Source organism: Esox lucius, chromosome 10, assembly GCF_011004845.1.
Source record: "Esox lucius isolate fEsoLuc1 chromosome 10, fEsoLuc1.pri, whole genome shotgun sequence".
NCBI lineage: Eukaryota > Metazoa > Chordata > Actinopteri > Esociformes > Esocidae > Esox > Esox lucius.
In genome coordinates, this window is record NC_047578.1 from 8,384,667 (window position 1) to 8,398,664 (window position 13,998).

The following is a 13,998-nucleotide window of genomic DNA, read 5'->3' on the forward strand; positions in this document are numbered from 1 at the left end:
CCGTATTCATCAAAGGACCAGATTCATCTATAGTATAATAACAAAGACAGCATTTGATTGCAAATGGCTTTTGTAGCATCTAAATAGAAGAGCAAAATAAAGCCATAGAGATGTAGAGATTGCCTTGAGTCAGACTATACACTAATAAAATCAGAATAGTTCAACCAGAATCCATGGCATCAGAAATTCTATCATTTAGGGGATAAATGCTGAGGTGTACTTAGGGCTTTTTCTACTGATTGTTTAGCAGATTTTCCAAATCGCCAGAATTAATTTCAAAAATATTTTCCCAGAAGTAAAACACAAGACTTTTGTGATTGTATTAAATATTTTCACTGTAAGACATATTTTGAAATACGTTGTCTTTTTGGGCTTAGTTGTGCTCAGTTGGTAATGCACAATTATAATTACTTTCCAACTCCTTGACCAGTCAGGCAGGACAACTGACCGCCAGCAAGACCTAGTAGACCTCTGACCAACACCCTGCCTTTTATTTCCATAGTCTATTTCTCTCACAGCCAAAATGCCTTGTGTCCTTGACTAAAGCTTTGTACTAGAATGTTCTTCTTTCCATCTGTCAGAATGCTTAGGTGTCCTTAACTCCCAAAGCGCTGAGGTGTCCTTAACTCCCGAAGTGCTGAGGTGTCCTTAACTTCCACAGCTCCATCAGTCATCAGGTCAATATTTGCAGTGGAGGGCAGGGTTGAAGCCACTCCTAAACATACATTGCGTCTGCTGCCACCTGTTTCTGGCCTCGCCCTGAGAACACGGATCTTCCATTCACCACACCAGGCTGTAACTAACATCACTATTGGCTGAGACAGTCACTCACTGATTGGCTGATAGGACCTAATAGGATGTAGGGTTATGAAGTGCGTCAGAGGGGCATACTGACAATTTTAATGTTTTGCTAGCAACTGCGCTGCCTGGGTTAGCATGGTTTTTCTGATTAAACTAATCTGAATGCGGATGTTGAAGTTAAAATGACGGTTATCTTGGTATGACTTTAAAAACCACCCGGATAAAAGATGACATTAAATCCACGCCGGAAATAAATATCAAGACAGAAACATTTATTTAAGGACATTTATTAATACATGTACAAAAACCTCATACTGATATGTATATGCGTATGAATGTGAGTATGTTTGCGTTTGTGTACACAGACACACAAAAACAAACACCTAACAGAAATGTCGACCTCAATTTGTAGAGATCCAACTCAATATTGTATCAAAATAAAAAGGCTAAATAATAAATCCAACCGCAAACAATTTGACATAATGACAGTCCCACAAGAGACACAAAGGCCACTGTTTTCACAGAAAACAATCTGAAATAGTTTACCCAGAGAAAGATTCTTAGTTTTATACCTTTTGGACTTAACACTGACTGAACACAAATCACCTACATGAACCACACACACAAGATAATACAAAGGCGTGTGTGTGTGTGTGTGTGTGTGTGTGTGTGTGTATCTCTAACTGTCCGACATGTGCAGAAGAAGCTACTACGAGGGGACTGTGTAATTTTGTCATTGGGCCTCTGGGGGGACATTTGAAAGACATGATTGTCACATGGGAAGATAAAATCCACCTAGCTATATTAGGTGGGACCTTTTACATGGTGGAACTGTATCACGGGTATACAGGCTTTCACTAGGCCTGAACTTCAGATAGGAAAACTCTCACTATAACGGAACTTTCTTAGTAAAAGCCTCAGTCAAGTCAAGCAAAGCTTTCTCCTATTGTTTTTTCCTGTAAAAGACAGATTGATGTCAACTGGTTGGAAACAACACGTAGCATTCAAGTAGCATTGCTCAGTACCTAGTCATCATTTTTAAAGGGACAGTTTGGTTCCAATCTCATTCTAATAGTAGTTTATTCATTTGTTCTTAAGGGGAAATGCTGCAGGTCAGGGTTCCAATCAGGGCCTGTCTGCCCAAAACTGGGATTTGGTCCTAATTATTTACTTTTTGGTGTAAAGTGCTTCTGAACTCTTGCCTATTGGGAACTTGTTAAACAAAAACTGTCTAAAATGACAATACGCTAATATTTGGTCAACTTCACATTCATTTTTTTCTGGTTTAACTGTAGAAAGTGGCAGGCGCCACCTGGTCATAGGTCTTAAAACAGTGTAGTGAACATTGGAACTCAGCCAAGTATTTGTGACTACAGTTGGAACACCCAAGGAACCACAGTTGTACACAGAGCAACATTCATTTAGAAGGGAAAGACGGTGCTTAGCTGACAGTTGGCTACAGATCCTGTCTGTCAGGGGAACATGGTGAAATAGGCCAATGTCGGCCTGGAGTGACTCTATACAACTACAGATTAGAATGATGGAAGGAAGGATGACTACTTAGCTTAAACAAGTCTGACTTAATACTGAGACATTCTGGAGATGTTTCCACAGATTCATAGGTTAGTGCTGTTGAATTATGGGATAAATATGAGCTGGGTGGACTGAGATAAGTGTTGGACAGGACTGATTCGGGACATCAACAGTGTGTCCTAGTGGTCATGGGGGGGTGTTACTGTATATTTTCATCAACCTGAAGTCACTGGGTTTAAAATGATCACAATAAAACATCTATATAAACATATTAGTGATCATCTAACAGCTAGAGCAGTCCGTCGACTTCAGCACATCCAGGAAATGAGTGCGCTCACAGACGGGTGTGTTCGTTTACTCTCGCGTAAAAATTATTCCTCCATCCCTGACAGAGGAGTTTAAACGCACAGGTTGAGATTTTAGTTTTGTTGCAGGAGGTCAAGAAATTCTTGACGGACATCTTGGGTTAGAGACGAAGTAGTAGTAGAGAAATGAATGACAGGTGTTACTCCCCGCCCTCCACCTCCTGTGTCCTCTCCTACTGGTCAGTTTTCTTATTAAGGTCCTGGCCACAGAGGGGGAGGACAGCAAAGAAAACACCACCTGTTTCTTCCAACAGGCCTGCAAAAGCATCCCACCGAGATGACCGGAGCAGAGCAGCTGGCGAGGCAGAACAAGTCCCAAGCCTCTCACGTCCGTTAGACAGCCGGGTCCTTCACAAGGCCCCTCTGGCCTGCCTGTCTCAGTTCCAGTAGTGAATCCAAACCAGCAGCTCATGAACTCAGAGTCCTGCCGCGTAGTGGTGGATAGAGGGTAGTGGTCGCGTCAGTGCCCACGCAGTTTCTCCAGGCTGGGCCTAGTGGCCGTGTTGGGGCCCGTGGTCGTTGTACTGGTTGTGGGCCGGGTGGTTGGGGGGAAGTGGGGGACCGTTGATGCCCGGGTGGTAAAAAGCACAGTTGCTCTCGTAGCGGCAGTTTCCCTTCATCATGAAGTGGCGACACACCGGCCTCTTGGACATATCTGGGAGGGGACGAGGTAGAACCGTTAGAACAACACACAGGCCTAAAGACGTTTCCCTGTGAGACCGACACCTGAACTCCACTCACCTCCCATGTTGTTATGTCCTCCTCTGGGGCCCCCCCCGCCCTCTGGCCCTGAAGCCCCCCTGTTCCCCGCCTCTCCCTCGGCCCCCGCGGTGGAAGTGGCCCCCTCCGCCCCGGTGTGGGCCTCCCCTCATGGAGTCCTCCCCCCAGTAGTTGCCTCCGTTCTCTCCGCCGCGGCCCTGGGGAGGCGGCGGGCCCATCATTCGGGGATTGGCGTTGAAGCCGGGGGGGCCGTGGTTATGTGGGGGCGGGGGGTGGTTGTAGTGGGGGCCCCCGGGGCCTGGGGGTTTGCCGGCCGGGGGGTACCCCCCTCCGTTCATGGGCATGCCCATGTTCATGTTGTTCATGTTGTTCATGTTGTTCATGCCTGGACCGTGACCCAGCAGCCCCTGATTGACTGGAGACAAACAGCCTGTTAATAACACAGAAACACACCGCTATGCAAATAACACACAGGTTTGGCTGCTTAAGTAGGTGTCTGACACGTAAAGAGAGGCGTACCTCCTGGCGGAGGTCCAGCAGAGGAGCCCTGGTTCTGGGTCTGCTGTAAAGAGCCCAGCAGCTGTTTGATCTTATCAGAGAAGTCAGGCTGTTTGATCAGGTCCTCAGTAGACTGGCCCCCAGTGGCCCCCTACAGGAGAGAGGATATCAGTTAACAGTCATATAGACATGAGAACAGACCAGGGTCCTATACACTCTACTATAATACAGTTCTATACACTCTACTATAATACAGTTCTATACACTCTACTATAATACAGTTCTATACACTCTACCATAATACAGTTCTATACACTCTACCATAATACAGTTCTATACACTCTACCATAATACAGTTCTATACACTCTACCATAATACAGTTCTATACACTCTACCATAATACAGTTCTATACACTCTACCATAATACAGTTCTATACACTCTACCATAATACAGTTCTATACACTCTACCATAATACAGTTCTATACACTCTACCATAATACAGTTCTATACACTCTACCATAATACAGTTCTATACACTCTACCATAATACAGTTCTATACACTCTACCATAATACAGTTCTATACACTCTACCATAATACAGTTCTATACACTCTACCATAATACAGTTCTATACACTCTACCATAATACAGTTCTATACACTCTACCATAATACAGTTCTATACACTCTACCATAATACAGTTCTATACACTCTACCATAATACAGTTCTATACACTCTACCATAATACAGTTCTATACACTCTACCATAATACAGTTCTATACACTCTACCATAATACAGTTCTATACACTCTACTATAATACAGTTCTATACACTCTACTATAATACAGTTCTATACACTCTACCATAATACAGTTCTATACACTCTACCATAATACAGTTCTATACACTCTACTATAATATGTGGAGGCGAAGTATGGAAACATCCAGCCGAGTGACAGAGGAGGTGGTGTCGTACCATGATGGAGGTGAGCAGCTCCTGCACGTTGACAGAGGGGGTGGCCGGCGCGCTGGGGGCGCCCTGGGCTTGGGGGCTAGGCCCGCTGTTGCCCAGGTTACCCAGGTTTCCCAGCAGATTGTTGGCCCCCAGGTTGCCCATCAGGTTGGCCAGGATGGGGGGCAGCTTGGAGCCCTCCGCCCCCACGGGCCCCACGCTGGAGCCGGGCTGGGACGATGTGTCCATGGGCTCCATGTAGCCGTCGTCCATCATGGTGGAGTCCTGGAGGGAGAGACGGGTCAGGGCACGGGTCAGACAACAGCAGGGACACCGCGTGGGCGTATTGAACACACGGTTATCACGTCACTTGGAAATACGAGCCAATCGTCTAGTTTGGATTGGTCCTTGACAATACTGCACCAAAGGGCCTCTCACCTCATCCAGGGGTATGAGGCGGGGAGGCATGGGCTCATAAGGTTCCGGATCGGGTTCGTGGGGACTGTCTGGAACACTGAAGGGAAGAGAGGAGGTTCTCTTAGACACTGGAGAACACACAGCATCTAGCAACCCACTAGGACACATCATATCAAGTCATTCTAAGCAGTGTGTGCGCGCGCGCGCGCCTCCCTACCTCTCCTTGGTGAGGAAGATCTCCTGCAGGATGCCCGTCTCGCGGTCCCTCTGCGTGAGCCTCTCCGTGCTGTTGGCCCCGACGTTGACCAGGGTGCCCGTGAGGGCCAGGGGCCGTGGGGGACTCCAGGGCACGCGCTCCTCCATGGAGTCGTGGGACAGGCGCCGCGCCATCTCAAACGTCTGTCGGTCCATCATCATCTCGCGTTTGGCCGCCTCGCCGAAGTCCTTCACCTTGTTGACGTTGACTGGAGGGTTGGGAGACAGAGGGGCGTTAGACGTCTGACCGGACCAACCTCGTTAACAGGTCTTACTAGGACACAGAGCTATTGGAGAATAAGCCAAACCTAAACCAAACGGTCAGCTACCTTAGTGGTCTTGACTACACAACCACAGGTTGACGTGCAAAACACACACAACACACACCAAACCAAACTTAAATGAAGTTACCGTTGTTTTTCGTTCTCTCACCTCTCTCGGTCTCGTCGAGGTCGAAGTAGAAGTACTCTTTGAGCTGCTCCTCCTCGGCCCAGCGCACGCTCTTCTTCTTCTTGCCTTTCTTGGTCAACTGAGACTCGTCGTCGCCGCGGGGCTCGGCCAGGGCGTTGGGCTTCTCGCAGCTCGTGTCCATGGCCTCCGGGTCATCCGCTGGCACCGGGGTTCCGGGCTGATCCAGGTCCACCGGGACCTCGTGGGGAGGGGTGGTGGAGGCAGTCTGGGTCTCCGGGGAGGTGGGCTTGGCCCCACCCTGCGACGACGGGTAGGAGGGTTTACTGTCAAACGGACAAGGCTGGGACGACGAGGGAAGGAGAAAAAGGAGTGTCAATACCGCATTCCTGTTTGCACGAGCCTTCCTACAGATGTGTAGAGACGGAGTAGCTGTCGGTCTGCCTGGGTTTACCTTGTTTGAGGTGGGAGAAACAGCTTTGGGGTCTCGGCCTTCCCTCCCCTTCTTTTTCTTGATCTTGATGCCCGGCACTGGAGCAGAGTTCAGGGCATCCAGGAAGCCTGTTCCCTCAAGAGCTGCAGAGTGGAGGTTGGAGATTAGTGACATCACCAACAGTCTACATACTGAGATGTGTGCAAAAGGGGGTGAATTACATCCCAATAATGTCATGGAGCTGTCTCATCTAACGGTTCACGGCAAGGACTCATTTCAGAAAATCTTCCAATTCAATTTTAAAAAGCAACTCAATGTACAGGAATATATTCATAGCAGGGTCTGGCTATCTAACAGAAAATAGCCCTTGTAGAGAAGTACAGAGAACACAGACTGGCTGAACTGTGAAGGACTTTAAGAGATCATTTGTGATTTGGGCGGAGAGTTAGATCTATTACATGTTGTTGAGTGTGCTCTAATGTAATACAGGCAGTGAAGGGTCCAAAAAGATGGGTACATACTTGTATCTGTGGAGGACTTACGTTGTGCCGGGATGATCTTCACCTTGATCTCCTTGGTCTGGTTGGGTGTGGTGTTGAGCGGTTTATACTTCTTCTCCACAGGGGGGGCATCCAGAGGACCCAAACTGTTGGAGAGAAAGACCATAAAATGTTGAGGTTTCTCTGAGGGGCAGTGCTTAATAGTTCCAAATATGTTCTATTAGTAGTCAACAGACAGGACAGTTTGAAACAGGAAGCCAGTGCTAGGTTAAGGGGTATTAACTTCAAACACTAGGGGCAGCACTGAGTTGACAGTTATGCAATCTAAACCCTGCTATTCGCTGGTGCGCCGTAGGAGGGCAGCGAACACTCTACTGTTATCGCACTCCAAGTAGTTGTAGTTTACCTGGGTCTCTTGATGACCTGGGCTGGTTTGATGTTGTACTTGTCCCCCAACTGGAGGGCCACTGGGGGCTTCTTAACTGGGGCAGGGGCAGGAGTGTCCATCTCCAGGCCTGAAAGACAGCACACAGGACCGGGTCAGGACATAACACAGAACCACCTCTAGAACCACAGGAGCGGCCTCCCTATAATGTAAGCATATTTCCTCAATACACTGTGGCCTGTCTGTCAGTGAGTGGGTACGGGCAGCAACCTTCACACACTGAGTAGTGTTCTGCTAATCAGACAGCCCACTGTGGGACCAAACGTGACGACTGAGGATAGATGGCTGCGAAGAGCAGAGAAACAAGGCGTACCTATGGAGCGAATCTTAGCGTGACTAGGGGCGTGAGCTTTGGGCTTGTCCCTCTTCTTCTCCTCCTCAGCCGCCGCAGCCGCCTTCCCCCCATCAGCAGCCTTCACATCTCGGACAGGCACTTTCCCTTCCTCCTTCTTTCGCTTTTTATCTGGGGAGGAGGAGAGAGAGCGGAAGGGCGTCACGCAGATGTAGAGATGAGAGAGCACAGGGGACGAGGGAGGGAGGAGAAGCTGATGGAGAGAGCGTGGGAAAAGGGAGCAGTGGTTACCTGAAGGCGAGCTGGCCGAGACACTCTGGGAGCGGATGATGGCCATCCAGCCGTCCACCAGCACAGCGGCCAGCTTCCTCAGCTCTGGAACAGAGAGATGACAGGTAAACATCAACCTCAGGCCACTGATGCCTACGGCACACACGCCACTACGGAGACCTGGCTTAAAGTGAGGTCAGCCCATTGCAATAGATCGGGCAGAACCAACCACGAACAGGAAGTTTTGTCAGAAACACACCCTCAGTCTCTCCGCTCTTGCTGAGCTGCTTGACCAGCTTGGCAGTGTTGTTCTGCTTCAGGTGGTCTACGGTGAGGGGGAGTTTCTGCAGTGTCAGCAGGATGAGCTGCAGCAGAGGGGTGTTGGTGCTCGTCTTGGAGTAGGTGAGCCACGCGTTCAGCAACTTGTAGCCTCCCACCCGGATAAACCTGAACAAAAGGAAGACAATCCACCCATCAAGAAAAATCAAGATTTGAACTTGCCAATTTTTTCAGAGTCCTTAGTGACGTTATTAAAACAATGAGACCATAAAAAATATATGGTCATCAATTAACCAAATAATATGGCAGAAGACCTTACCGATTGAGAATATCATGGGACTTGGTCTGCAGTAGGATGTTCAGGTACATGCACCGGCTCACCATCTTGTTAGATGCCTTCATGAGACTGCAGAAAAAACATCCAAGAAAGAAATTGATGGTCAGAAAGAAAGAACTGAAAACACTACCATTAGCCTAGGCTGGCTATCAAGAGGTTTTTAAATGATAAAAAAACAATATGTACAGTAGCAGTCAGAACAGGTATGTCTTGTGACTGGTACTGTACATGAACAGCAGTAGAGAGGTTAGACTGGGGTACAAATTCTTGGGTATTACAGGATGTCAAACAGGTTTTTGCCTGTGTATTGAAGGGCTTTGAAATACACAGCCAAAAACAACAGCATAAACTACTGGTATTTTTATATAAAAGGCAAACACTTGTTTTTAAGGGTAAGTAAATGAGGTCAGGAATGGTATAAAAACTAAAATAGAACAGAAAAGACAAAAGTAGATTTTGTTGTTGTTGATTACCTGAAGACTTTGGGTACCCCCTCCAGGCTACGGAGCTCTCCATCTTTCCCCAGTAGGTTCTCTACTCCCTTCAGGACCTCTCTGGGGTCCACTGGGCCCACGGCCATTTCTGCTCTGAAAAAGGAAGACATATAAACACTTAACAGGATACTACCTCAAAATGCATGATTACTAAACACTGTTCATTTTAATATGCAATGGAAGGGTTGTTTGCACGGCATAGTTTTTCCAGGCATGTCAGATGCAACTTTGTTTTGGGAGAGCTCTTTGGAACTTAGAAAATATGTTTGCCACCAGATCCTATACAAATCAGCAGCTTACAAGGTGACAGGTACTGCGCCAAAAAACACTTCCAGACTCATATCAACCATACAACCAACCACTACTAAAATCCATGAGGCACGGTATGAATCATTTAATAACCTGCCACAAAAGCCCAGAGTGACTGCAGAAAGGCATGTGTCAAAACACCCACAATCAAATTCTAGCTCTGAAATCTGCCAAAACAAGACATATGGGGCCAGTGACATTCCAAACTAACTTCAAACCGACTACATATCGTTCGCATTACATGCGTGTACTGTGAATACCATGAGCCAATCCCTGTATGATCTGTTGCCTCATACTACAAATACTTGCATTTACATTTCTCTGACGATGGCACATGTCAGTTGTGTGTTTGATCCCCATTGATGAGGGAGAAGTGGGAAAAACCAAGAACACACTGTTTCAGGCTGTGTCCTTCTATCTACTGAGAGACCTATCACAAAACCTGCTTATAAAGGTCATGCTGCTAGTTCATATTCTCTTTCAATGTCAATAAAACACAGAAAAGGAGAAAATATACAAAGAGACAATTCAACACATTAGTATGAGGAAATGGCATGTTGGGCTGTGTTTTAGAATAGCTTAATGCAGAATGTCCTTGAGGGCAGCAATAAACTCCATCAGCTATGCTTTATTCAACAGATTGATAAAACATTACAAACCAGTTTCAACAAAACCTCCCATTCATGTGATTGCCTTAACAAGTACAACCTAAACAGGTTTATGAAAGTGCACAAAAAAAAATAAACATGGGTGATTAGGCCCGGGTATGAGCAAGACAACCAGTTGGGCTAAACTGTGGTGGGGGTTGAAAGTTAGGTGCTGGTCAGGTTAGACCATACTTAACCTGTACTGTTCTACTCTCTGAAAAAGAACCCCATTGAGGAACCTTTTGAACACTCTACTCTTTTTCATATGACATAAAGCATGACATAAGTTCTGGACACTAGAACACTGCAACCCTGGTTACTGGGAGGATGTTACAAGTTATGTGTTTGTAGATGTAGGCAGAGAAATGCTGTCCTTTGGGTAGATTGCAGATCTAATAATTAGAAGGAAAAAAAAACTGTGGTTTCATGTAGGCCAGCTGGTAAAGCAGGCTCTCGCCACACCAGGGTTGTGGGTTCACTTCCCACAGGACGTGAAGGCAGCATGAAAATGCATAAACGCATCTGCTTCACAAAAACTGTAATACATATTCATAGCTAAACAGACACTCAGAAACACACAGAAGGCCCTCCAACTGAAAGGCAATCGGCATTCAGTTTCAGGCTCGCCGGTGCACTGAAACTGGTGGTTGGAATGACTGACCAGCTCCCTCACGGACGGAGAAAGGTGCAGTCATAGCACCAGTAGTCTCAGGTAGCACAGGAACTCCATGAAGTGCAGCTGGTTCAACAGAAGAACTCTATTCTTCACAGCGCTACACATTTCAGTTATCTAAAGGACGTTACTTGAATTGCTGTAAGTATTGGTATTTTTTACATGATTGATCTTATGCGGTAAACCCCTTAGTGTGTGAGTGGTGTGATCAGTATGTCAATTGATTACGATTAAAAGAGCAAGACAGGGTTATGTTTGAACTGAAGAATTATCAATGATTACCACTTGTTCTCGCTTAGAATACATTTCAAAACAATTCCAACTGAAATCAAAAGGAGGTAAACGCCTTTGTATTTTTTAGCTTTCTCTGCCCCCTTCAGCTTCGTATGGAATTATATAAACTATATAAAATATACAATAAGCACATCTGCACTGAAACTCACATTTTAAACGACTTAATTTGCTGCTTTAATTAAATAATTCAAGGATCAAAGAACATGAATACTAAAATACAATTCATAAATTGTGTAAATTCAGTTGCAGGGCTGTTGTAGTTTCACGAATTCACAAAACAACCATTGGTTTGCTATTAATAAATGAAATGTTTGTAAGAGTAATTGATTATATCAAGTTCAACTGGGGCAGCAAAAAAATAAAACCCGGGAGTTAACCTGAGCTACCAATGTCATTGCACTGCCATATAAAGGCAACACTGGTAGACCAGCCTCAGTGTCCGATCCAGTGACAATGAATGGATCCTCCATACGGAGTTCTTTTCAAGAGGCTATTCAATTATTGCTGTGAAATAGCCTTCTGTTTATGCTTAGCCTTGCATACAACGGAGTAAATTATAAATTGATAACACGCACAAAAGTAGGGACCGGACTTACTCTATATGCATGCATTTTGATTACTTGAATGCATAACTGAACGTTATCTGATTTTTTTAAAGGTCATTGTAATATAATTATGACTGTTCATTATTATATACTTTGAATTACTGTATCCAAGTATTACATGGATAATATTCAAGTATTTAATTTTGCAATGTCATGATGTGAGGAAATCAGTTTGGTCTTACCCGTTTAACTGTTGTAGTAGAAGTTTTATATAGTCTCAGAACTCCACAACACACAATTCCTGAAAATGTCACAACTGTTACATACGCAGAAGGTCAACAGAAAGTTATTGTTAAGACAGGAGCCTATTCAACCATAGTGGACAAGAAGTAAATCATCATAAACTCACAAAGGCATTGGTGCAGCAAACATTTTCAGTGCAGTAGAAAATCTCATCCTAGATTAGTAAAATCTATTATATTACAGTGTAACAAATACTTGTCACAATACAGCTTCAATAATCTGCCTACATCAAGTTTTTTTTGTTTACATAATGGAGTTATCTGTGGCTGACAATCATGGTTACATGAATATAATTTTCTACTTGGGTAAATAACATACATTCATATGAACATTATAAGCTGCATTTGTTATTTAGCTTTTTGTCTAAATCAGACAGCTCCACCAAAAAAATCCATTAACATACTGGAATGAATGGAAATAAAACGAGGGTTGAAAAGCCATACAACTGAATGTCTTTCTGAAACACGCCACATATTAATAAGAGTTAATACAAAGTAATATCAAGAACTATTGCACTACGCATGACACCGTAACGCGCGCCCTACCCTATAGAATGATCCCGTTCATTATCTGAGTTCCAGCTAGGGGGAGGGTGTTGTTAGCTTAAAAAAAAATCTAACCCGTGCTCCACCGAAATACATCTAAGCCCTGCCCTCTTTTGTTAACAGTTTCGTGGCTGCCACAGCCTCTAGAACATAAGAACAATGTTTTCCAGCGAAGCCGGTCACAACAACATACCTACAGTAGCCTCTCATCACATAGCACGACCGGAGGATCATTTACTACCTACAAACCAGGTTGAAAGCTAGTTACAACGGCTACAAATGCGACACGGACACAGCGAGAAGAAATCGTTACTCGTCTCTGGGAAGTCAACTCCGGTCGCTCCAGACACTGTAGCCATTATTGCCTCGAGTGTTCAAAGGACAAAACGACAACCAGTCCGCCATTTTGATGTTATTCCAACAAAACCTATCTTGTATACTGTAATGCCTCAACATTTCCCCGTTTTCAATCCTGCAATCTTTATCCTCAGATTGCCGTATAAATGTCGGACACCTGGGGAAATTTATTTTCTGCTCTAACGTTATCGACCATAACAATAAAAGTAGCAAAAAAACTACCACAAATGACCAAATTTTCCAGTGCAGTCCGTACAGTAATCCTCAAACTAAGCAATCTTTATGTGTAGATTGCGGTGGGTGTTAGTTCCAATGAGCTCTCCCCTATGAATTTAGCAGAGGGAAAAAAATCAGATTAAGCAAAAAAAAATAAAAAATGAACATTTCCTAGCTGAGCCTGCGGCAATCTTTATGAATAGATTGCTTATGATTAATTTAAACATTTACTATCTAATTTATTTTTCCGTCTCACACACAAAGAAACGGAGCGTTACCACCCCGTTGACTTTCATGTGTGAGCTCATAAACTACTTTTACGGTTAGCATTTCCTGTATTTTAGCTTCAAATGGCTAGCTACGATAGCTAGTTAGCCCGTACGGAGGCCAGCTAGCAGCGTTAGACTAAACAATGACAATTTTAATTTAGTTTCAGATTGGTTTGAAAATCAACACTTACTATAAATACCTCTCCTCAGCGTCTCGGGTTGCTATATATACTCTTATAGTGTGCTTTACAGCAACAGATCTCTTGTTACATCAGTTTTATATCGTTAACCTTCATGGTTTTATAACGTTAACAATCTTATGGCTGAACTGCTTTTATGGGCGGGGTTGTGGCAGCTAAAAGCTAGCTTTTCCCTCTGGAACAAACTGGAGGCAAAAATAGTATCAAATGTCCATTACTTGAAGAAAAAAATTTAAGATATGAGTTAGGTTGTTCAAAGTCCTCGACGGCCACTCTTCAGACAAAGACCTGGAAAAAAGAGCACACAGAACGAAAAACACTTAAAAAAAACATTCACTAAGGATTTTCTCTTAGTGTGTTCATACACACCTGCATCTTTGAAGTTTTTCTTATGATGGATTATGTTTAAAAACTAGTACATGCGCAGTCGTTTTTGTTCAAAATAGCAGCATTTCTTTACACGTTACTCACCTCAGAACAAATCCAGGAATGAGCTAGAAGGGGAGGGACTTGATATTTATACCCTATGACGTTTTCGTAGTCGTAAGCGTGTTCGAGCATGCGCTTTTGGGGCTTTTCATGTTAACAAAATGGCGGTGTTAGTCACGCGCTCTTGTTTCACAACGACCTTTA

At 44.6% G+C, this 13,998-nt stretch overlaps 1 protein-coding gene across 1 annotated transcript; it reads right to left on the reverse strand.

The window, feature by feature from the left end:
* Positions 1 to 1,072: 1,072 nt before the first annotated feature.
* On the reverse strand, positions 1,073 to 13,926 carry ppp1r10 (protein phosphatase 1, regulatory subunit 10). Its single transcript, XM_034294904.1, is given in 18 exon segments — positions 1,073 to 3,354; positions 3,441 to 3,481; positions 3,483 to 3,834; positions 3,939 to 4,068; positions 4,902 to 5,162; positions 5,316 to 5,391; positions 5,512 to 5,758; positions 5,982 to 6,300; positions 6,412 to 6,533; positions 6,933 to 7,036; positions 7,297 to 7,405; positions 7,649 to 7,798; positions 7,919 to 8,002; positions 8,157 to 8,344; positions 8,496 to 8,582; positions 8,987 to 9,100; positions 13,357 to 13,653; positions 13,837 to 13,926. Coding segments are annotated over 16 exon segments (2,541 nt in total). The 5' UTR covers positions 9,094 to 9,100; positions 13,357 to 13,653; positions 13,837 to 13,926; the 3' UTR covers positions 1,073 to 3,190.
* Between the last annotated feature and the right edge of the window lie 72 nt (positions 13,927 to 13,998).